Below are 25,610 nucleotides of genomic sequence, written 5' to 3'. Positions count from 1 at the left end.
AAGAGGTCGGCCGTCACATCATAATTAATGGCTATTATTATCCAGACATTCTTCACCAGACTAATAATAATACCCTCGCCCACTTTCTACGATCTATTTCTGTCCGCTTACGTATTACGCGAAACGTTCGCGCGCACGTTGATACGAAATGAAAATTTCGGCACTTATTAATGATTTCGCAAAATTGTCGATAAATGCGCGCAAGGATGTCGATTCTCTTTTTCTCTTAATAAACCTTCTTTTTATAAGTTTAATAAAATAAAGTTGGTTTAATTTTTTTAAACGTGAAATCTCCCTTAGAAGTGCTATTACTTCTCATTAAAAAAAATCTTTAATTACTTAAAATTGATGTAATATAAGTCTAAAATCTTGGAATTTTATTCTGTTATTTAAAGACCAGTCTTATCATAAATCTTTTTTTTTTCGAATATATTTGCCTTTCGAATATTTATATTTTTTAAAATTCTCTCATTTTCTTATTAAATTTCATTTAAAAATCATATTTAAAATATACGACCAATTTAGTAACTAAACTTTTATTGTGCTCACAATTTTTCTATTTTATACCGTAAAAATGTACATATAAATCTCAAAAAAACTGTAATAATATATTGTGAACAAGGCAAGTACAATATCGATCTATTCTCGGACAATAATGTTATTAAACTGCAGCATACAATTATGAAGTATAGAACGTGCGCAGCAACGTTATATACTTCATATAGTGCAGAGCAACATTGGGAAAATGTATCCATATTCTAAGCTATGCAACTATGTCATGGTTATTGTGTGCATTCACTTTCAGGAATTTCAAGACGTCACCTGTGCACGAAATCTCTGCAGTGAATAAATAATTCGAGAAGCGAGAGTAATTAGGACTCATGTACCGTATCGAGGACGTTTACGGTTGTTTCACGCATGTCCTAAGATGACTGAAGATAAGAAGAAGAAAATTGTCGCGTATTCTTAACGCGGGACATCGCTCAAGACATTAAACGATATCGTGGACTTTAAGCTCCACGATGTTGCAGAGTATATCGTCTTATTTATTTATATTTACAAGTGCGCGCGACTGTCGCTCGTTCCTCGCTTCCTCGTTTTCGATGCAAGAAGACAACGGCACTTTATCCCTGACGTGAAAGTCGTTCGCTTTTCTTCCCTCACCCTCATCCATTGACATTCTCGTCGCGACGTTGGCGACGACATCTCTCCCGTCTCTCTTCTCCTCCCCCTCCCCCCTCCCCTTTCTACTCTAGGCTCGTCTAAGACGTCGATATTGAAAACGCGTGACTAATGATTATTGGTCGCGGCGTGTTTAACAGCTGAAACGATACGCTCGATGCATCACGTGACTCCCATCTCTCGCTCGCTCTTTGCGGAAAAAAAAAGAAACCTCGACAGATACCGCCAAAACGACTCGTGAAAATCACAAATAAGCGAAGAGAAAAATCCCAAATAAGCGATTATAAAAAGAAATATATATTATATATATTATAAAATATATATTATATATAATATTTAATTATATATTATATAATTAAATTAAATTAATTTATATATTATATAATTTGATTAAATTGATTTAAAAATTACAACTATCATATATATCAGCGAGAAATGCTCTATTTATTTTATATCTATTTATCTATGATATTTGTTATCGATGATTAAATTATCATTATCTATGACGATAGGCGATGTAGATACTTTAGTTTCATGCTTCAATTTTAAAAATACTTTTGCAAACGGATTTTTTATGCGTGTTAATTTATGCATATTGCTTGCAATTAACGATAAATATACACACAATTGCAAATTATATACAAAGTTATTTAATCATATGATAATGTTCAATTATAATCTTGTTCATAAAGAGTGTCCTTGTCATATGAAATCCTATAATGCGTAATAATATATATAAATAATACGTATAAGTAATTATAAAAGTATACACATACATATATGCACATACAAACATATGAATTATATCGAAAGATAGCGATCTACGAGTGCACGTGTTGTTCCTTCAGTTAATGAAGCACGTATTACACTAGAACTCGCGCGGTCGCTTTAATGCGTTAAAGCGTACGCGGTGAAAATACGAGTGCGTTTTTGCAAAGGGGCGGAAAGCAAAAGAAAAATATGCATGTCCATTGCACGTAGCGAGTTGCGGTGAATAAAGAAAGGAAAGAAGAAAGAGCTCCGGAGTTGCAATAGTAGCACGGTGGTCGTTGCACCTCTGTTAACCTGGTACTCCTGCCAGAGAAATCGAACTCGAATATACAACATAATTAAATGCTAATTTATCGTTCTAGTTCCGGATTTATTGCATCTATCAATTAGTAATTAGAAATTAAAATAGAGATATCGAAAAGTACATATGATGAGTTATATATATGTTTTATTCTTGCAAGTAAAAAAAGATATTTTTTGTAATTTGTCCAGCAAATTAATAAAAAAAATATATAATTTCATCAATTTTATTAAAATATACTGAGAAGTCTAGATAGAAAATATATAAAAATTGTGTATAACATGTAAAATTATGAGAAAATAAATAAAATTCTCTAGAAAAATAATGAAAAATTCCAGTTGCATCATAAAGTATCCGTAATTGTACGATCATTAATTCGATGAAATGTAAAAAGACGACATCTTTCGATTGTCTCGCGCGACGTGCACAATCCGTAATAGCGCCGCGGTGCTAAGAGCAAGTCGACCAATAAGTATCAGCGTGGAACGTGTCGCCTATTATTAGACGCGTCGTTTCCGCGTACGGACACGCAGAGGATCGCGTCACATGTGCACGCGGCCTGACGCGCGAGAAAGCGCCATACGTCGCACACGCGACGACGTGTTGTCGCCGAAGGCAGGGAAGCTCGCGCATCGCATCATCGTATCTCGTCTAAAGCTCCAAACTTTTCCAGCGCTCCTGGACGAAGAACGGAAGGTAGAAAATTCGAGGTGATTTCTTGCAAAATAGCTAGTATGAAATGTCTTTTTTTTTAAGAGTAATATATTATATATAAATGTTGTAAATAAAAATAAATAAAAATGTAAATAAAAATTATTTTTTTATTATTGCATAATTTATATCATTATATCTGTTTCCTCTTGGTAGTGTTACTATGCGAAAATTGTACACGTGTTCTCGCTCGGGGAAAAGAATCGTCGCTTGTACACGAGCGGACGTACCTACCGGGTGTGTTTGTGCGAGAGATTCATACCGTAATTTTGCCGAAACGGAAATCGACCGGCGCGTCGGAATTTTAAACAGACGTCCGTTCGTCTCGCGTGTATAAGATTTAATTGCAACGACCGTCACAGCAGGCTTGCTTCGCTAAAAGCAGATATGTAAACGCGAATTCGTCCCGCGCGATTCCGCTTATTGTGCATAACTCGAAATTACATCGAACCGCTGTTCATTAATGTCATAATGCAGTGAAAAATGCGCGTGGAATTAACATTCTTTTTTGTACTTGCTTGTACTATGTTTGACCGAGACGTCGAGATTCGTAGAGGAGGGGGGGAATCTATTAAAAGGATTGTTATTCGACGAGGTGCACTCTTTCTCTCCCTCTCTCTCTCTCTCTCTCTTTTCAATCGGACGTAGATATTGTCGACGAGAAAGGTCAAATAATTCCTTCGACGACCCTCGAAATATGGACTCGGGCGAAAGGTCAGAATTTTACGAGAATATATTCCTCGCAAGCGCACGTGGTTAAAGGGTAACGGGACAAAAACCGAATTGTACGTACCAACTAAAATCTCGACCTTCTCTCTCTTAGGTATTTAAGTAGAGCTCGAGACTTCCCGTATTAACCCCACCATACGATCAATGGTTTCATCGCACATTTAAAGCAAAACATCAATCAAGAATGATGCAAAGTTATTTCAGTTGTAAAAGAAATAAACTGACAACGTAAAGGCAGAAAAATTGATGCAGAGGTGTTTTAACACATGTCAAAATATGCTGCATAAATTTTATCGTGTCATGTTTCTGGTGGTACGATTTTTGCCTTTTATGGTCATTTCCTCGTATTAATTCGAAATAATGTCATCTTTTACATTATTATAAAATATTATGTATATTTGAACAGATATAATCTCTCTCAAGATTTTATTTCAAACTGAACCCTCTTCCTTGTAAGATTTTCCACTGTATAATATTTCAATTATTTCCTCATTCGATGTTAAATAGACTTTTCTCTTAAAAATCAAAGCATGCGCATAATTTTTTAATTGTTAAAAATTAAAAATAAAGAATTTATACATGCAATTTAATTTTCAGAAATGTGTGCAAATAAATAATGACCTCTATCTCTCATTTTTGTCCCATTTAAATTATATAAAGTAAATTTAAACTTTCACCTTATGTTTAGCGCACAAATAATTAATTTCACTGACAAAAAGTGTCTGTAATTGAAAATATTTCAACAGTTTTATAAATATAAAATTATTATACGCGCGTATAAATCCTTATAATGCATCTAAAAAGTTAAACATAATTTTAAAATGTATCAAATATATCATAAAGCGTAATTTTTCAAGCTTTATATTTTCACACATAATCGTTGGAATTTCAAAACTTTCTTCTCACGAGGCTCAATAGCACTCGATCGACAATAACCACGACATTGGTAATCGTGCCGGGGCATCCGGCTCGTTTTATCGATGCGACTTCTTTTACTGTGTAAACGAAAGCGTGTTTGCGCCTGATAAATGGAAAAATTCGAAAAAGTCTCGTCACAGGTCGAATTTAACGCGAGTGTAACTCCGATCTGATAAACGTCACCTGTAACTGACCTACCATCGATATTTCGCACGTGTCTCCTTCGACTTCTCCCCGACTTTCGCGACTACACGAGCCGAAATCGCCGAAAAATATAATCGAATTCGCGGAATCTTACGATTGTACGCGCTTCTCGAGAGCGATGAATCAATTAGGGTACACATTGCAGCGATAAGAAAGACCGTCAACGCTGATTAAGCAGACGTTGAAATGCGTCGGAAAAAAATTGCTTGATCGACCTCTAAGTCAGCGCGATTTTTTTTTTATTCGCGCTGTACATCTTCTGCAAACTGTCCCCGTATCTATATCTTCATATTGCGTTATAACGATCTTATCGGGTGATTTTTTTCATTAAACTTCGTGCAACATAATCGCGGATTTAAGATGCAGTCTGCGCTTCGTTAAATAATTAAATCATCTAAAAAGAGACATTGATAAAACTAAATGTTTTATATATTTTTATTAAAAAAAAAAAAAATGTATAAAAATTTACATTTTCAGCAATAAAATCGTGTCGTTTTATCAAAGGCAAATCAAGTTGTTGAGTTATAATAGGTGCTTTCCATTTACATCAAAACTCAGATAAATCTCACTTCTGTCTTTCTTTAACATGAATGTTGAAGAAAGACGGAAGTCAGATTTATCTGAGTTTTGATGTAAATGGAAAGCACCTATTTTATCAATATTTTATTTTCAAAAGCACGTTTTTTACGTTGAAGATAGCTTTATTTATTTTAATAGCGATATAAATTTATTTTTCAAAAAAAAAAAAAATGGGACCACACGATCTTTGCGCCGACGTGATATCTGCGCGAAAAAGTAGATTCGCTCCAACGGTAATTAATTTATAACTGGAATTAAGAAGACAGTGCAGTGCATTCCGAATCCGAGAAATTACACTCGGAGAAACGGATGGAGAAGACGTACAGAAACAAAATCACATTAATCGATACGAGCGGAACGGCACAGAGAGCGCCCCGTATTCTTGTTTTAAAGTGCAGACATACGCGCCGTGACTCAACATGTTTCAGAGAACAGCATTGTTAGCGTCGACGCGTCGAAAGTCATACCGAATCAATAAAGTGGATCTCTGCACGATGAGTGCACGATGAGTGCAACCGCGACGTAGTGGCTTTCTCGAGGCGAATCTCCCGAGATCCTCGATTAAAAAAAAAAAAAAAAAAAAAATCTGGCGCACCGCGAGATCGTAATCGCGGATGTGTCGTTGTTCGCGGGCAATTTATTGATTCGAGGCACGTAATTTAATATCAAACTAATAATGACATCGCCGCGTCGAAATTAGGGTCTTATTTCGCAAAGCTACGCACGTACACGTGAATCGAGCAGATTGACGCTCGAAAACACAATCGATGAAGCTATTGTACAAAGATGGAATACACTTGCGCATTTTCATGCAATCATGTATATATAAATTGCAGTCAATTACAATTAGTTTACGATTGAGAAAATTATGAATGAGGACAGAATTACGTAACTGCCCCGTTTCACCGTAATTATAAAACAATTGTTAATAATATATTAATAAAGAATTTTATATTAATAAGAAATTAATATATAAAAAAAGTAATAATATATAATAAGAAATAATATATTAATAATATATATTAATATATTATTGATTATATCAGGAATTAATATACAAAAAAAATAATATATAAATATAGAAAAATAATACATAAAAAAATTTAATATGTGCAAAAAGATTATCTAACGGAGGAATCGCGTAAAAATGGCATATCTTCGAGGTCTGCGAATCGAGAGGTAAAAAATCATTTGCGTATTACCGAGAATAATTACGGAAGGAAAAAAAAAGAGTTATACTCGTAATCCGCAAATCCATTAGTCTTTTTTTACCTCTCGAGACTTTAACTTTGGTGTGAAAGAAAAAAAAAAGAGCAAACACACGTCTCGATCGACTCGAGATAAGGTATATTTAGATAAATGTGTTGTATCTCTTCTTGGAATCGGTCTATATCAATTTTCAGGGGGAAGTCGACGCGTTAACTTCGAGATATCGAATCGCGCTCCCACCTCGTCGGTTTTTCCCGCCTTCGGTTTATTACTTTTTCGGACGACACGCGCAATAACACGATTGCGCGATAATGCGAAACACGCGACGCAACGACGCGGACTTATTACGCGGTTCTTTTCCCACGTAATGTCACCATTTGTAGAATTTTTGCAGTAACAAAAGAAATTTTGACAGTATGTTTACGATATCTGGCGATAAAAAAAAATATCGTCTTATCTCTAAATAATCTTTTGTGCGTGTGCGTGCGTTCGTATAAGAATTTTATCGCGTCATAACGAATGTTAAAATTCCAGGGAAAACATTAGGAAGTATATATGCATAGAAATTATATTGTTAAACTGTCTCCAAATATTATTTCATCGAATTATTGTGTCCCGTGCATTTCTCATCGTATAAATATTCACTTTTCGTTTATATCTTATCGTTCTTTTTTTATCAGATATTTAACGTTTGATTTTTCCTCCTTATATTTTCCAAAGGTTTATTAATACATTTTCTATCTAGGGACACTAATTGTAAGCTATTTTCGATCAAATATAGCGTTGTTTGATATCTATGTCATGATTCAGAACTCAATCTGACAGTTTGATATCTACAAGTATCTGATATGTGAATAAGATTGAAAGATAAAATAACGATATAAAGTCAATCGGTAAAATATGTAGGTTCAAATGATTTAACCACAAGACAATCCCGATGCATAAATATGTAGAAAACAAGCTCTAATGACTTTAGGAATGACTTAGTCCAGGAAGTGTTACGACGTTAACGAACCTTAATGTGCACACTCGTTTATTTTCAGGTTTTGTTCCTCGAAACTCCTTACGACTGTAAATACGATGGCAACGCTGGTCGTAAACCTACCACTTGCAGTTTAATAACGCGATTGCGCGATAATATGAAACGCGCTGTGACGCAAGGACGAATATATTCCTGTATTAAAGACGTATTAATATAAGATTTATTTTGTCATATCGATCGATTTTGTGCATTCGAATCAAATGTCCGAATTTTCTTTTTGAAGGTACTTTTACCTTCTTCGTGAAAAATAATTTTAATTAAAAGAATAAAATTAATTGCAAAATTATGTTTTGCAAAAAACTCGTCTCTCGATAACGAAAATTTCCTCTAGTAAAGCTGCACCAAAGATAGCCACAGAATGCTCTCTAAAATCATTGATCAAGACTCCCTTCAACCAAGATACGAAGAAAATAAATATAATTTTAGAAATTAAAATATATATCAATTTGAATAATAATAAAAATATACGAATGCGATATCATCAGATAATGTGATGTTACTTGTAATTCTATTGCGATTGCATGTCAACAAACAGATGGAACGATTACACTGCAAATGCGTGAATATTTCATACGCAAAAGTATGCGATACTATTCACTTTCTCATTTCTTTTTTAATGACATGCAATCGTGTACATTTTAGATGTGATGAAGAATCAAGTAAATGACACGCATTAAAAAGACTGGAAGAAATATTTTTAAAAGATTATCCAATTAAATAACACAATCAAACTTTACGTTAATTAAACCCGCTTAACTCAATTTTTCCTCCAGTCTATTAAAGAATAGAAAAATATAAGAAATATTATCGATATATCATCGAGCGAATTTCGTTTCACTCGCGAATCAAGACACATTACTCTGGCAGAGAGAGAAAGAGAGCGCAATCGACGAAAAAAAAAAAAAAAAAGAGGTCGGAGTCCCCCCCCCCCTCGAGGCGCTTAAACAGCTGTTCGGCAGCGGCGCGGCAACAGGGAGCCAGCGTTAATACTTACGACGAGCTTTGAGGTTAGGTCCGTCGTCGTGGAAGGATTCGCGGGTCGGACGAGTGCACGCTTCGCTGAAAACGCATCTCTCCGCGTGCAACGAGTCTCCGCGCATTTCGAAACCGGGCGGAACGCTCGAGCGGGAGGCAAACGCGAGAACGAACGCACGCTTACGACGCACACGTAAACAATGCGCGACGCGACGACACGCGCTTGCCTTTCGACCGTTCGATCGACTGGCGCGACGCGAGCGGTCGAATCTAACCTTAAAAAAAAAAAACTCGGACGATGAGCAGAAAGAATCGATGTTGCGTACCTTCGACGCGGTTCCTCTCTCTCGCACAGGCGGGAACGCGTTTTCCCTCTTCGATCCTCCCCTTCGGACGATCCCCCGAGAATACGCCGACGACACCGTGAATAGGAGACGAGGTACCAGACAGGGGTAGAATCTCGAGGAGGAGAAAAAACTCGGCGCACGACGACGAGGAAGAAAACTCGCACCACCGGGCACACTGAATGATACAGATACGTGTGTGTATGCGTGTGTGGGTGTGTTACATACGCGGCACACACATCACGTACGTTTTCACAGATTTAACAGTCGCGCACTTCACTTCACAGAACGTGGGGGCGGGGGAGGGGGGGGGGGAATGAAAACCGGATATATATATATGTGTATATCTCTCCGCGAGATGTGCTCGCGCGCGTGCACGCGAGAGAAGACGGAGCACTGGCGGGAGGAAAATCACCTTATCGCCGAGCTGTCACCGCGAGCATGACGCGCGCTGGTTCGCGCGCCAACGCGCTAACTTTTCGAGCGCGAAAACAACGCGACGCGACGCGACGCGGCTTCGCTTACGAACACAGGGAATTACTCCCTCGCTCGTTGTTGAAAAACGTCAAGCTCGTTGCGAAAAACACAGTCGTTTTTGACAGTCGAGTGGAGACGGGGATCTGACAGTTGGAGAGCGCGCGCGTTATCCGGTCTTTCAGGTTATGGTCGTCGGCGTCACCGCGTGCATCGATGGATCTCCCGATGGATCGCCGATCGACTCTACTGGTCGTACTTCGCGACGACGTTATCACGTGGTTCGCGCGCGCGATTCTCACGATTTTTTCGCGCGACGCGAAAATCGATTCTCCGCCCTCCGCGCGAGCGAAGGATCCTCCTCCCCTCGAGACTGAGGGGGTCCCCGGACCCCGCGGGACCGACCGGGCGCCTTAAGGACGCGCCCCGATCTTCCGGCGTTCTTCCTCGCGCTCCTCGACGATCACGAGGCGCCCGCCGCCTCCGTCGACGCCGGCGCTGCCGCCAGACGGATGGAGGAGGGGGAGAAGCGGCAGGATGAGGCGACGGAGGATACGCGGAGGAGAAGAGCGCGGTGCGGACGTGTACTACCGGCTGACACCCCCCGCTTGAGCGTCGCAATGAACTCGCCCGGTGTACGTAGGGTCAAAAGCACCGCGGCAAAATAATAACAGAACGCAGTCGCCGCCGCCGCTGTCGCCGCCAACGACGTGCGAGCTCGGCGGTAGTCGCCGCCGCCGTCGTTGTCACCGTCGTTGTTGCCGTCACACGAGCGCGACCTTCCTCTCTCTCCACCACCACCACCACCAGCCGAAACTAGCCGTAACCGGCGACGGCGTCGCGAGAGAAACGCCGCGACACCCCGACGCAACGTCGAAACAACGTCGACGAGACTGCACGATAACAATGTTGTTGTTGTTGTTGTTGTTGTTGTTGTTGTTGTCGTTGTTGTTGTTGTTGTCGTCGTCGTCGCTGTCGCGCTACGGTACCAGTGCGACGGATGCTGCCGTTAATAACAACGTCGCTGATGTATTTGTTATTGTTTTTGATGCTCACGGGATTTTTGCAGCCGCCCGAGACGCTCCTCCCGGTATCGTCGTCGTCGTCGCCGTCGTTGTTGTTGTTCTTCTCGTCGATGACGTTGCTGCGGTTGCCGTTACTGTTGACGGTGACGGTGGTGGTTGTTCGCGGCCGCGGGTTTTGGCGGGTTTCCACGGGCGACGAGCGCGCACACCACTGGCACACACCGCGGCCGCCGTGCATTCACCTCGTCCTCGCAGCACGCGCCGCCGCCGCCGCTGCTGCCGTCGCCGTCGCCACCGCCGCCGACACGCACCGACGAGCGCTCCTCCTCGCCAGCTCGCGTCGCAGCCGTGATCGGCTTCCACGAGGTTCCCCGCGGACGCCTCGTAGGAGCTGCACCGGGTTGAGATTGTTGTCGCCGCCGCCGCCGCTGCCGCTGCTGCTGCTACCGCTGCTGGTGCTTCTACCACTGCTGCTGCTGCTGCTGTTGCTGTGCCGCCACGCCACACTGAGACACACGAGACGAGGTCGTTCGACGCACCACTGTTTCGCGGACGCGCACGAATGAGCACCGATCACGACGAGCCCGCGACGAGCGCGACGCGTAACGCGCGACGTTCTCGCAGCACACACGAGAATCGTACAACGTCCTAACCGCGGGGACACCGCATCGCTTTCACGGGCGAACATGGAGCTGGATCCATGCCGAATGCTTGGCGAATCGGCCGGCAGGCGGCGCACTCGGGCGCCACCGTCGTGACGGAGAGAGAGAGATAGCGCGCGCATATCTCGGCACAGCCTTCGAGTACCGCGCCGTCGCGCGACCCGCCGCAGGTCTGCCAACGCGATACCGCGCCGCTTGACAACAGCGAATGCGCCCGACTCCCGCCAGATGGCGCCCGCGCGCGTCGGCGCGGCGCGCCGCGCGCGCGCGCACCACCGGCCCTACGCGTCGCGTCGCCCCCGCGATAACTAGGGTGATTTCGAATCGATATCCGTGGCGATCCATAGCGATTCCAATGGACGGATTGAACGTCGATATCGAGGGAAATGAGATGCCGGACGCGTTTTAATTTATCGTTATAAATTACGAGTAGAAAAAACAAATTAATTATTCGATATAAAACTCAACTTTACGAAAAATAAAATTGTCACACTTTGGTCGTGTATAGAAAAATCGGCAATTAAAAATTGCATTTTAAATTTTCCAGTTTCTTTGTATTTCTTCCTGACTTTGCGAAAAATGTAATCGCGAGGCGAGCATAATTTCGCGTAAGAGGTTGATTGCTGCTTTCGAGACTAAGAAAATCGCGATTTTGTCGGGAAGAAAATACTTATCTTGGAAAGAGCTGTTAATTAAAGATGAGTCGTTAATCGTACTCGTAATAGAAAATAGATTTGCGATTGACGTATACATTCTCCCGAGATTTCTGCTGAAGTCATTAAGAATTACACGCAATGATAAGGCATTTACATCTGAGCAAGGCTGACAAAGGAATTATTTGCCAGCAATCTTTGATCGATGAACTGGACGGTTCATAAACGCAAATCGCGTTAAATTGCAATATAAATTGTTCGCCAGAGCAATCGACAATTGCGTATCTGAAAATTAAAACAAAACAATTTAAGTATACTTAATTTTGAAAAAGCGCGTTAACAATTTATGTCATGTTTAAAAGTATCAAACCATTTTTTTTCAAAATATTGACGGATATACACAATTAAATAATCACTGAATTGTAAAAATGGTTTTTTTTATTGTATCATATACAGATATACAGATCAATTAATTGTATTGATCTATGTACTTCTATGTGCACGTTTATATATTTATTATAGAGTAATCGGTAGTATATGATTCATGTATTTAATGTATATAAATATGTACACTGTAAATAAATAAGAATGAATAAAATATGTGTTTTATATATATCATATAAAAATATCATTAAACTAGTACAAACAAAACAATTAAGGAGGAAAAATTATAAATCTGTAATTATATCTATATAACAAGTTTATTATAAATTATGAAAATAAATGACTGCTCTTAGTAAAATAATCTTTTAAAGGCACACATAATTATAATTAGAGGAAAAATAGATAAAAAAATAGATAGCCTCACTTTTGTAAAAGTATTATTACTTATTAAAATCAACTATTAAATTTGAAAAGCTTTACGTGTGCACAGAACAATTTGATACATCATAGAAACTATATTTAAAATATGAGAAAAAATATATATATACATACATAAATTTTGCTCACTTTTTTTCAATACATTGTCGTCACAATTTAAATACTTATTGAAATAAATACAAATTTCGATATTACTTAGTGGCAACAAAACTATATAATAGAAAGTATATACATTGTTAAGTGATGGAAAACTTTATTAACAAGTGCACGCATACTTATAACGCATGACAGGTAAACATAATTATTATGATATTATTATTCTTGAGATGAGATGGCACTCGATAAACTGTTTTCTTTATAAAAATCATAATATGTATAACGAAGAATAAATCAGATATAGCATGTATATAGTTCCGAATTAATTCACAATAAAAAAAAGTCTTAATAAAATGAGATACGCTGTTTAAAAATAAATTTGTATATATAAATCCGTAAACATATATATTTCTCTCTTTTCCGATTCGTAAACATTTATATATATATATATTTCTTCATATATATATATATCTCTTTACATAACATTTAATTTTTCGCATAACTATTCTACAATAAAGTTTCTATAACCATGAGAACAGATGTGGTCAATGGAACATCCAAGTTTTAACAAGAAATAATGGTGACCTATGATAAAAAGAATTCTATAAAAAAATTTTCACAAAAAAATTCATGTATACATTTTTGCAAATTCCATAATACATTCCATTCATAATCTTTATTGTTTCTGCTGTAAATCTTCATTACATTAGCATTATCATGTATCATATGTTTTCTGTGTGTGTGTATTTATAAGGTTCATATATTGTTCTACTAATTGTATGTACTTTTTCTTTTTATTAAATTGTCATATTTTTATCACCAGTTATGCATATATAAATCTACAATAAAAGTGATAATAATCAAACAATATTTATCATTGCGTAGTATGCAATGTTACAAATATTATAATACATATTACAATATTACATATAATATTATTCTGATTGTGACAAGTCTTGCAATGTGAAAAAGGAGATAATGATGTGGTTTTTTTTTTCAAACACTTTTTCCATTATTTTTTCCATTATTGGCGCGATTTGCACAATCCTTTGGTTAAACACATTTATGTAGAAATATTTGAGCATATATTTATATAATCCTCTTCATTCGGAACTCATGAATTCATGTTTAAATATTCATCTCCCTTCACTTTTTTGATATCAATTAAATTTCATGTACATAACATCACAGAATAACAATTTATGTGTGGTTTTTATGATCATGTTTAATATAATATTCCTTGTAACTTTCAATATATACATATATACGTTAACATGAAAGTCATTAAAGTTATCATTACTGACATGATATTCTATTCGATGTATGTGTAATTAATAGTCTTAAAACTTGCCCCGAAAGTTTCCGCGATTCCGATACGGTCTTCCTCCCTTTCCTCTCAAAATGTGACCTTTGCCTCTTAAAATCTTTTCCCTTCCATGCCAATCGTGTTCTCTTTGGAATGTATGGCCATCCACTAATTCATCGTCGGATTCTTCCAATTCCATTGGACTTTCTCCGCGGCTATGATTGCTCCTCCTGTCATGGTAATCGTCGCGTTCCATAGAACGTCTATGATAATCTGGCGAATATCTGTTATGACTATAATGATCACGTGCAATATGAGTGGAGAATTCATCTCTATTTCTAACAGGAGATTCTAATCTTAAGCTTCTAGATCCATGATCTATAGATTCTACATGATGTTCATGCTCGTCGGTGGATCTTCTAGAAGGAGATGTTTGTCTATTCCAAAAACGTCTCTGCGAAGAATTATTTAGACTCCATCTGAGATCCTCGACGTCACGAAAACTGGAAGCATACTCATACGTTTCCCGTACCCCGCTCCGATCAAGACGCTCCATTATCGGTCGCTTTTCTTCCTTTATTGGCGATTGGAGATCGTGCGAATATACCTGTGTTTCAACGTCAACCATGGTGACATATACTTGCACGCCCTTCGTTTCCGTTTCTAATTCATCTGTTTGACAGATCTTCTGATGCATCTGAGTTGTCGATTTTGGAATCGGTATCTGCTGTTCCTCTTTGTTGCTCTCTTCCCAAAATATCTTGGTTTTGCCTTTCTGAAGAAGTATCGAATTCGATGTATGATCCTCGGCGTCATTTTTCGTATCACCTTCTTCATTACGATCATAGAAAAATCTGCCCTTCATCTTTAAACGTGGATCCTCAAGTGGAAGCTGGCACAGCGCTTGTTCGCAATGCCGCATTATTTCAGGCTTGAATCCTATTAGTGAAAAGAAAACAGATTCGCGTAGAATCAACAGCCGAAGGATGTGCATGCCGTAATGCTTATAAAGATACGCTGTATGTCATGCTTCTTGTAATCTTCACGCACATTAATCATACAATAGGGCACACAAGTGTCTTTATACAAAAGAGTACACTTTGGTTATATATTAAATAGATATATCGCGCAACTTTCACATCCCTGAAGCGCGATTATAAACACTTTATTAAAAATTTCAAGATTCTTACCTGGATATAGCACCGGTATATTAGATGGATCTAGAGGATGTGATAAAAAATATAAAAAATTAATATTATTTAACAAATTACATCAAATACTTTTTATGATTGATTAAAAAATGAACTGTATATAAAGTTCTTCTATAAATTTTTCAATGAAACACGAAACAAGTAAAAACATACTCGCACCTTTGGCTGAAACAGACGCTTCCAGTAGACTGGATAAGCTGGTTTTTTGCTGTAAGATCAAGTCATAAAAAAATGTTAATCTATTTTCTGCATGTTATTCATATATGATTGAAGTAAAAGTAACGCTCTACGACGAATTAAAATAAATTAATATCCACTAATTTCGATGTAGCGATAAACGCTTCTTCTCATCGAATTTAAAACAAGATAAAAAGTATTCATCGTAATTATGTATTAAAATTACTTTTGGTTTGGAGATGACCGGTGGTTCGGGTGTTTTCATTCGTTCTTCGTGCGGAGCATGAAATTCAGTGTACGATGTTGCTGATCCACGTTCCGCGTAATTCTGCGACGACGTGGACGGTGCAGTCGAATGATTTGAAGGTTTGCTCGAAGATTCAAATTGACGAATCGGCGATCGTTGAACAGAGGTCATAGTGTGCGACGGATTATATGATATTTGTGTATGATCCATCACCGGTGCGGGTACAGGTTGTGGCGACGGTACCGGCGTAGGGAGCAAGGCTGGACAGATCGTCGATGGCGGGGGTGGTGGTTGAATAGGAGGGGCGACATTCGACTGATTATACATGACGGGACCGGAGGAATATTCGGCTGGAGGTAGGATGTGCGACGGCATGGGCAGTGGCGGTGGCATGGGTTCGAAATTCATTGACGGTACACCCGGCATGGATTCGAAATTCACAAACGGCGGTCCACTCGGGATAGGTAACATAGATGATGACGGCAAAGGCGGTGCAAGTGAACCTGGTTGGTGCATGTACGTCGAAGGCGCTACAGATGGTGGTGGTGGTGGTGGCGGTGGTCGAGGTTCCGCTTCTTGTTGATACACAGGTGGATTGAGCAGCGGTGCAATTCCTTCCATTGTTGCGGGTGGTACGTATCCACTGCTGTTCACACCGGTCGGCATCATTGCTTCGTTTCTCAATTGTCTTGCCAGTTCGTTAATGAAGGGCGACCGCTTCCTTGTACGCTTCTCCACAGACCTGCTGCGCGTACGTGTGCGACTTCGGCGACGAGGACTGTATCGTCTGCTTGTTGGCGAGCGACTCGAGCGTCTTCTACGTTCCATACTGCGGCTCCTCCGATCGTGAGATCGACTTCTTCGGCTTAACAATTTAAAGTAGTTACAATTGCGATGTGTTAAGATAAAATTACTAAGATACAGTCTCTATTACATTTTTAATAGATATATATGTGTATACATATTTCTACACACATTACAATAAGAATATAAAATGTTTAATGCAAAATACTTGTATAGCTCTCACATAAATAGTAATAAACATATTTGTATAAAATGGCTCTTATAGTACGCAGGTACACGCACGCATACATACGCAAACATACACACATAGCGTAAAAAAGAATAATTATTTTTAAATTAATATGGATTATGATTGATGGATTTTTCTAAATTTCTCTTTTTTAAATAAAAGAGAATTGAAAGAGAGTCTGAGAATTTTTTAATAAAAATTACGAATTATTTTTCTTACCGTTCATGTATCCATTCAGTGCGTCTTCTTCGCGATCGTTCAGCGCTCCACCTTCTATCTGTGCTGGATCGTCGTTCCCCGCTAAGTCGTCTAGGACTCCTTCGACGATCTGGACTTAACATGGGACTTCTTCGATCGGAGAAATATCGTGGTGAATTTTTTCGCCTGCCTGGGCTGTATCGATGAGGACTTCTATGTCTCTCCGCGCTTGTTCTGAAAGGACTCCTACGACGTTCCGGACTTGCTACAAAAGGACTCCTTCGTCGATGAGGACTCGATCGAAGTCTATCGGGAGTTCTACGTCGTACCGGACTCGATCTGGAATAACGATCGAACGATTTGCTCCTGCGATGTTCTCTGCTTCGTTGCGCTTCGCGCTGCGCTCGTTCCCTATTTTGTTCCTCCGTGATGCTCTGAATGGCTTCAGTTTCCGTACCAGGTGGGACTACATTATCCGAATCAAGCAAATGCTTAATCGCCTTCTCCTTTTCGGCAAGAAGTTTACTTTCAGTATCTCTCTTCGTTCGCATCTTGTCCCGTTCGATGTCCTTTGTGCTTTTCAAGGGGTCTCGACGAATTTCCTCGCGTTTCTTCTCTTCTCTCTTCGGCTTTACACGGCTGTAAGATCCTTTAGGCTCAGGACGGTGGCGTTCCCTATAATTACTCTTACCATCATTTGCTTGCCAAAGAAATAATTATATATATATATATATATAACCCTATTATAAGTTTTCTTATTACATGTAATAAATACAGCAAAATATACAAATTGTCTGATAATATAGTTTTGTAACTTATAATTAAATTGCTAAAATTAGAGTGTAATACATCTTCTATAATATAAATTAATGTGATTAATTCAAATAAAAAAAAAGATCACAATTAATTATAATTCTTTTGTACTAACTGGACTTGTACATAAAAACATCTCGTACAAAAACACTGTATATGTATATGTATGTGTATGTATGTGTACATACACACACACATACAACATAAGAATCATTTATATACACTAAAGACACTACCTAGAGGATCGTCTCTCTTTTCGTTCCATAGCTTTTGTTTTGTCTTGCTCGTTCTCGCGATTTCTCTCTTCATCTCCTTCCCAAGCATCTACGACGTCCAATCCTTGCATAAAGTCTTCGTCATCAAGGAATTCTTGTAGTTCTTCATCTGGTATCTCCTTAAGACCCTGGATTGCACGTTGCACATCGTCATTGGTATTTTTTAACGAGGAATCCTTGAGTAGCTCATGAGGTTGCTTTATATGTATCTTGGCAGTAGTCTTCATGTCTTCTTGCTTTATCTCCACTTGACTGTCATCTTCTTTATCATTTGTATCGTTCATGTTGCTCACCAACTTATACGATTACTTCAATAATCTGAAGTAATCAATGTAGAATATTATTTTAATTATATCAACTTTTGAAATTTGCACAAAACTTAATTACTCCGCTTGTATTTACATCGTTACCACATTTGCTTCAATTCAATTCTTATAGGAAATAACATGATATAACATGCTCGAGCAAGTAGTCTGACGCAATTGGTTGGATTGTGCTATTTTTGAATTATATGGCTAGAGTTTATCACATATTGTATCATATTCTATAATCTCTATACCTTATTCTTGAGTATGTCTGTAACATAACAAAGTTATTCAACATGTTCACTAAGATTCAATATAACACTGCAATTTTTAACATTTAGAAATATCTCGATTCTATGTGCGTGTGTGAGAGCGTATAAATTTTTGCTCAATTCTATAACATTGATAAGTAACTGACAATATAATAATTCAACCTGCGTAAAATGTCCAATGCAAATATACTTAATTGACTCAAACTAAGAAATGAAACACTAACTTTCTGGTGCTATTAAATTGAAAAGGCCACTACGGTTAAATTTTGATTAACTTGACTTTAATTTATCAAATTACCTGCATTCTTTTAACAGAGATAAAATTATTTTTTATTATTTGACATATATATAGGGAGAGAAATTAAATTAGAAATTAATTAGAAATAAATGACAAATAATGTATACAGTTGGAAATTTTGCTGCAGATAATTCTTGATTTAATTAGGCCGATTAGATTAATCGGAATTTAGTCGAAGGTTTAAGATTCGAGGTTTTCTGTTTTGTCTCTGATGTGTAATCGTGAAAAAAATGTTGGGAAAAGGGACTGCATTATTACAGAACTTTCGCATAATTACACGTATCAACGATAGAACGACCGCTAAAAAGATAAAGATGCAGACTTGCTTCAATATAAAATGTGAATGCACGATTAAAACAATACCCTTAATGCGGAGAATGCACGCGAGTCCCGATGAAAAAGTCCTCTCTTTCTCTCTCATCCACCATATTGTTCATCTAACCTAACCCAACTTTCCTGATTAGATCTTAAATATCCTGTACGAGATTTCACTCGTCATTGTATATATGTTTAAGCAATTTTATAGAGATTATTTTTGCTGTTATCTTACATTTATTAATAACGATGAATGCGCATTGTAACGACTTCCGTATTATTTTTTTTTATAAACCGTTACCAATTTTACACCGAGTTATATTCGACAATCTCTTTATTAATAGGGCTGTTCTTTTTAGCTGAATTAGAACGGAATAGAATGAGACAAATATATATATTTAAAAGTGTGAAACAATGAAAGGAAAGAAAAAATGATATGTAAAAAATTCAATTAAAAAGAACAAACCTAATGTCTCGTATTTCGTACTGGAATGAAATGAACAGAACTGAATCCGAAGCAATATATTGGATATATATATCTAAAAAGAAAAAAAAAAAATATATATATATATATATAATTTTTTTAATTTCGTTGTTCAATTTCTTGCATTTAAAATGACATAGTTAAGATTAGACATATGTAAGATATTGAAGAAAAAAAATTATTATACATATAATATATATAAGTAATATATGTAATTATTACAATTACTATGAACTAATGAGTTTTAGCACATATTCTCTTATAATCTAAAAAAATAGAATACAAAATGTATTGAGAAATAGATAAAAAAATTTTAAATATACTGTCTAGTAAAATCTGTACCTATCCTTCATTATAAAATACAAACATTTTATACTTGTAAAAAATTGTATTTATTTAATATTTAATTTGATTATGCTGAATTATAGTTCGCATATTATGTATGAATTCATTAATCACATATATATTCAATAAATATAATTATATATTAATAATATGAATCAGAATCAGAAAAGAAAATTTAAATCTTTTTATATTTTCTATCTTAAAATCACATTCTTTGAATTTATACATTTTCTTGAAAAATATATATATGTATCCTAAATGGGCAACATATATTTGAACCTAATATTGTATAAATTAATGACTTCTAATGTTACTACAAATTAAATTACATTGATGAATGATACAAAATATTGTTAATCTTTGGTCCATACATGCTAAAAAGTGTATGTGATATATACACATACATATGCACAGGACCATCACGGTTTCTTGTAGTACAGTAATTGGCTGTAAGTCTTTTTAAATTGTAACATATGTAACAATGTTTTCTCTATTATTTTTGGTATCCAACTGTTTACAAAGCATTCAAATTGTCGAAAGATGTGATTCTGACTATCCTCATCGTTTAAGATTATAATTACTGCTACAGGATTATCCGCCTTTTCTAATGTACATATAAAATCTAGCTTGATGTTATTCGTCTCATCGTCCAATTGTTCCATCACCTTGTCTGACATAATAGCTTCTTTCTCCAATAGACTTAATTGAACGTCCAATAGAGTTCTATTATTTTTCTTTCTGTTATACCATACACATTTATTGCCTGTGCAATGAAACGTTATTTTCTGATGACTCCTAGTATGTACATCGGATAATACTTCAACTTTTTGTTGTTTTGCTTCTTGATCAAGGAGTACCTCGACTTGTAATTTAAAGATCATTTCGAAGATATCTCTTATTAAATTAAAAATCATGAAATACCAATTATCTTTCTTATACTGTTCTTTGTTGGAAATATCTGTACGTGTTTCAAAGTCACTTGGTAATCCAGCATGAAGGAAACGACCAGCCCGTATCGTACTTTTAAATTTCTTTTTTCTTTTTTTCGTCGATATTAATTGAGGAGGTACTGTACTAAATAATATTTTCAATAAATTTTCGTAATTATTTACTTTAGCGGCTGCACAAATTTCGGCGCTAAATACGCAATAATGTTGGAACGCTATTAATGCACGGTCCGATGTAATTGCAGCTGTATTCTGATTAAGTTCAATTGGATCTTGAAGGCATAATGGTTTGTGAACATCTAATTTCTTGGCACTATTCTCCATGATGCAAGTTTTGTATCTGTCCATATAATCAGGTAACTTGTCTATTTGTGTAAAGTCAGCTGCTGAATATGTTTTCCCGTCCAACAAACATATCACACATGAATTAAAGTGAAACGTGGCATAAAAAGAGAAGAAATTGTGAAATAATTCTGCAATACTACTGCTGTTGCTGATAGGCGGTAATACGGTATTCTCATTAAAATTTACTTGCCATCCATTTATAATGTGCGGAACACAAGTTTTTTGAAGATCTAGTAAAGACGGAAGAAGTCCGACTGATTCTTGTTGAAGATAAAAGATAATCAGACATATTAATCCATAACTAGAAATTCTTCCAATACCGGAAATTCCAAAATGCCTCGCCCAATACTTAATGAGCAGCATTAGTGGTCGTAATCGAGGATCGCGTAACGCACAATAACGTAGAAAATTACTTTTATAAATACCTAGGCCATTCTTGAAAGAGATATCGCAAGAGACATTAGTTGGTATGTAACGAAATTTTATAATAGGCGTTTTTGCTTTAGGGATCGATATTATATTGGAAAAAACAGACTTCATGCTGTACATAATTCTCCTTACTCTTTTGAATATTGTTAGTGTTAGCATATACGGTGGAATATCTGGTTTATGACAGGACGGTGGTAAACCTTCAACAAAATAGAAATGTTATTTAAATATGTATAACGATATTGCGATATATATACAATAGTAAAATAATATCTCTTACCAATTTCACCAACGTACATATAAATATCCAAATCACTCTCTTTAAAACTCAAACCAGCTACTGTCGAACCAAATTTATATGTTCGACATTCTGGAAAGACTGGTCTGAATATCTCATTCAAGTGAGTGCAAATGACATCGTATCGTGTTTTTAATTCAAATTCAGTAAGCTGTATTGTATTTAAAAGCGCTGTTAATTGGCCATCAAATGTTACTTCAGTTTCAATAACGCCTTTTATACGATCGTAACCTATTGGATCTTCTTCTTCCTCAGTTTTATTTTGTATATTATTAGCTTTTTTTTCTAATGGAACAATAAACAAACTTGTATTATATGAGAGAAATAGGAATAGTAAATATGATATCTATTTTAAGAAAAATTTGTAGTACATAAGTATAGAGCTAAGTACCTCTGTTAAATCCAGCATTTTCTCTATTTTTCTTAATCCTTCTCAGACATAATTTTTCATTTGGAAACCAATTTGACTTGCTCATTAAAAGATTAACAGGTGCACTGCAAATTACAAGGCAATATAAATAACATATTTTATAGTATATGACAATGACTTAAACATTTGTATCTAAATACTTTTAAATATTAAGAGAATTTTCTCTTTTTTCTAAATTTGGGTTGTATAAATCATAATGTAAGATGTAAACTGATACATTACAGCATATAATTTTTACCAAAATTTAAGGAAAAAAGAAATAATACTCTAATAATATTCTTAATATATTTAAAGCTATGTAAATCATTGTGCATATGCTAGAAAATTAATTATAACTAACTACAACTATAATTTTATTTGTTCTTCATTATAAATATTACCTATCATAATATTCAATCCATAGGGAATTTCGTCCAAAACGATTCCTTTTAACTGGACCAAACTGGCGAAGGAATCTCTCTAAATCCTCTCGCGATATAGTTTTTGGTAAAGGAGCAATACAAAGTGATCTTCCTGGTAAATAATACTGATCTTCTTCTCGAAACTTATTCTCGCGCGATTTCACTTCAAGACGATTTGAACTTGTAGCAACTTGATTATTTGCATAGTTAACAGGTTCAGCAGAAGATTTAGAAGTCATTATTAAATGCACAATATATGCAATTGTTTAAATAATTGCTGATTTATCTCTCTCTTTTTTACTCTTGCAAAATATTTTTTGCTGATATTTCAGTTACTTAAAAACAATATGTAAAAATAAAAAGTTCAAAAAGATTAATATTTTTAATCAAAGCTCAATGCTTGACCATATTTAGTAATTACTCTCAGGAAATATTTTGTTTCAACAAAACCTTTTAAATTTCCAGTACAGAGAATAACACCATTTTCAGATTCAAGAAATATTAAACCATCTTTCTTCGCCTTCTCAAAATTGATATAAATAAAAAGTTCTGCACTTTGGCGGAAGCCGTTAATAGAAGTTAATCCCTTGGCAAAATGAATATGATTTCTTTTCATACGCGATAAACCTTCAGTTTTTATCGTCGTCCAATATTTAAAATAAGTCCCATGAATTATATCAAATTTTGCATCGTCGAGTATTCTCAAACTTAATTCATTAATTTTAGATATGGAATGACCCTGATTTGCTTTGATTTCTATAATACCATTAATAGTATTGAGAGTAAATCTCTGTTTATTATTATTTTCTACTACTCTCTTGATATCATCAATAGTATAATAGGGCAATTTCTTCAATAGCTCATCAACTACAACAAAGCCATTTGATTTAATATTTAAGCCTTCCTTTATAGCGCCGTGACGTAGTAGATATGATAGCGTTTTGCTGAGAACAATATCATTTTTACTTTGATCCTGAAAATAAAATAAATAACATATCTTATCATTAAGATCATCAGTTAGAATCATCATATTTAAACCAGGCTAAACAGATTTTTGAATTAATTCTTAGAGAAATTCTATTTTTCATGTTTTATAGGAGTTGAGAAACTATTTAATAAAAAATACTGTATTTATTACTATTATATATTAACATGTATTAGTAATGATTAATAGTATATTATATTAATTTATAAATATTGCAGTGTAAAAATAAAATCCACATATACTTGTATATGATTATAAATCAATATCTTAAAAATATATATTTTTATATAAATACAAACATTATATAATATTAATTATATAAAAATATTCAAATATAAAACGATCATGTAGTATTTAATATATTAATTTCTTGACTTGGATATATATCTGATCTCTCTCTAATCTTTCTCAAAAAATACCTTGAATTGCAAGTTATTTAAAATAATTACAAGCATTACTACGTGATATCAAACCTAATCCATAATTGCACATTGATATAAAATATTGTAGATATAAAAAAATTTTCAAGGTATAGATTAAATGATCCACATATTTGTATTGATATTAAATATTGTAGATATAAAAAAAGTTCTCAAGGTTACAGATTAAATGCTTCGCATATTTACATACATATACATAAGGTTTTGCTAAGGTATCTCTCAGTATTTATTTTCTTCAAGTAAAAGTGAAGTTATCAGAAAGTATTTCTAATATATGCTTATTTTCTGTATGGTTTCATGTGTTATCAGTACAAATCATAACATACCGCAAAGAAAGAATAAGATAGCCTGAAGAAAGTAAAAAAATAAAGCTTTTTTTTAAAACTTATTACATCACAAAGGACTAACCTTTGAAAACATGAAATAACGCAATTTCCTTTCCAACTTTTACCTTGCACTAATTCGACTCTTTCGTTTTACGTCAATTTATAGGTGTACATTTCAGCATTTAGCTTCCTCAATATGAAAAATTTGTAGAATGCTCAGCAATCTTGTAGTAATTACAAAATAGTAATTACAAAATAATCGCGTAATAACGTCTGTTAATACGTTTTATGTCACTGAACAAATATGTATTTAGATTTGACACTCCCAAATCACAGTATATACAGTAGCGCACTCTGGCAATTTCAGCGTGGATAAAAATGAACTGCACATGCGCGGACTTAGGTTCATATTCTGAATCCTCTTTTATTGATAAAAGTGCCTTTAAAAGTGGCTTATAAGCCTTCTGATTGGCTGTAAGCCACTTTTAGAAGCACTTTTATCGATAAAAGAGGATTCAGAATATGGACCTTAGTAGGCAACCAATGGCCGCATTCAGCGGGGTCAACCGCTAAGTAGCAATCGAACATGATTGGTTTTTACTTTTAAATCCAACCAATCAGCGTCGAATTACATCGGAAAATCTAATAATGGCTGCGTTCAGCAGAAAAAGCTGCTTTGCAACTGTTGTAAAATTCATGAATCTGATTGGTGTATGCTCTTAGATTCAGTCAAAATTAAGAGCATACACCAATCAGGCTCACGAATTTTACAACAGTTGCAAAGCAGCTTTTTCTGCTGAACGCAGCCAATGTTGTCCAACTGTTGAGTTCGCTGAATGCGGCCTACCCACGCTAATATCAAAGATGCCGAGAGAGTTGCGCTACTATATATACTGTGACCAGAGATCTCTACAAAGACGTTTTTCTCGCGCATGCGCAGTAGGTGCGTGCATTTAGCGAATAAGCGCGAATTAGATAATATTTTTAACGCTATTGATATATTTAATCTAGAAAGCAACATATATTGCTAATT

General features: G+C 36.1%; 4 protein-coding genes across 11 annotated transcripts in view; all 4 read right to left on the bottom strand.

Moving 5' to 3' along the window:
- Mnb (minibrain) overlaps positions 1-10,255 on the bottom strand; it is a 77,370-nt gene extending 67,115 nt beyond the window's left edge. For 4 of the 5 annotated variants that reach the window (XR_014435501.1, XR_014435500.1, XM_083080685.1 and 1 more), the window contains exon 1: positions 8,948-10,255. The gene's annotated coding sequence lies outside the window, so the exon portion shown is untranslated. Of the gene's footprint in view, positions 1-8,640; positions 8,869-8,947 lie in introns of those variants that run through there. The other variant, XM_083080686.1, reaches the window with a different exon arrangement.
- Positions 10,256-13,085: 2,830 nt separating this feature from the next.
- LOC145960941 (uncharacterized) lies at positions 13,086-19,510 on the bottom strand. Of its 4 annotated transcripts, none has more exons than XM_083080681.1 (8): positions 19,196-19,313; positions 18,360-18,533; positions 17,919-18,275; positions 16,891-17,544; positions 15,618-16,503; positions 15,374-15,422; positions 15,194-15,223; positions 13,086-14,942 (listed from the first exon to the last, which is right to left on the bottom strand). In XM_083080681.1, exons 3-8 carry the CDS (start codon positions 18,239-18,241, stop codon positions 14,038-14,040), a joined length of 2,847 nt encoding a protein of 948 aa, XP_082936807.1. In that variant the 5' UTR covers positions 18,242-18,275; positions 18,360-18,533; positions 19,196-19,313; the 3' UTR covers positions 13,086-14,037. The 4 variants fall into 4 exon arrangements, with proteins under 4 accessions (XP_082936807.1, XP_082936809.1, XP_082936806.1 ...); XM_083080683.1 differs by having other exon boundaries at positions 18,517-18,533; XM_083080680.1 differs by lacking the exon at positions 19,196-19,313 and adding an exon at positions 19,383-19,510 and having other exon boundaries at positions 17,919-18,533.
- Positions 19,511-19,958: 448 nt separating this feature from the next.
- Positions 19,959-23,065, bottom strand: LOC145960943 (speckle targeted PIP5K1A-regulated poly(A) polymerase-like). Its single transcript, XM_083080684.1, has 4 exons — positions 22,806-23,065; positions 22,387-22,490; positions 21,978-22,280; positions 19,959-21,897 (listed from the first exon to the last, which is right to left on the bottom strand). Exons 1-4 carry the CDS (start codon positions 23,063-23,065, stop codon positions 20,396-20,398), a joined length of 2,169 nt encoding a protein of 722 aa, XP_082936810.1. The 3' UTR covers positions 19,959-20,395.
- A 143-nt stretch (positions 23,066-23,208) lies between these two features.
- Positions 23,209-24,890, bottom strand: LOC145960945 (tRNA 2'-phosphotransferase 1-like). The gene is made up of 2 exons (XM_083080690.1): positions 24,660-24,890; positions 23,209-23,799 (listed from the first exon to the last, which is right to left on the bottom strand). The coding sequence occupies exons 1-2, from the start codon at positions 24,669-24,671 to the stop codon at positions 23,209-23,211; spliced, it is 603 nt and encodes a 200-aa protein (XP_082936816.1). The 5' UTR covers positions 24,672-24,890.
- Between the last annotated feature and the right edge of the window lie 720 nt (positions 24,891-25,610).

This window comes from Camponotus vicinus, unplaced genomic scaffold (genome assembly GCF_025532165.1).
Source record: "Camponotus vicinus isolate PSW18456_S1 unplaced genomic scaffold, iyCamVici1.0 SCAF_10, whole genome shotgun sequence".
Lineage (NCBI taxonomy): Eukaryota > Metazoa > Arthropoda > Insecta > Hymenoptera > Formicidae > Camponotus > Camponotus vicinus.
Note: the sequence above shows the minus strand (reverse complement) of the source record. Positions and strands in the feature narration are given on the sequence as shown.

Excerpts from the sequence above, each read along its gene's own strand:
- LOC145960941 (XM_083080680.1), bottom strand. The coding sequence starts at position 18,241 with ATGAACGATACAAATGATAAAGAAGATGACAGTCAAGTGGAGATAAAG. Across the intron at positions 17,545-17,918 it reads AAAGAGAGACGATCCTCTAG|GGAACGCCACCGTCCTGAGC; the intron begins GTAGTGTCTTTA and ends GAGTAATTATAG. Across the intron at positions 15,423-15,617 it reads CGGTCATCTCCAAACCAAAA|CAAAAAACCAGCTTATCCAG; the intron begins GTAATTTTAATA and ends TTGATCTTACAG.
- LOC145960943 (XM_083080684.1), bottom strand. The coding sequence starts at position 23,065 with ATGACTTCTAAATCTTCTGCTGAACCTGTTAACTATGCAAATAATCAA. Across the intron at positions 22,281-22,386 it reads AAATGCTGGATTTAACAGAG|AAAAAAAAGCTAATAATATA; the intron begins GTACTTAGCTCT and ends TTGTTCCATTAG. Across the intron at positions 21,898-21,977 it reads TATGTACGTTGGTGAAATTG|GTTTACCACCGTCCTGTCAT; the intron begins GTAAGAGATATT and ends ATTTTGTTGAAG.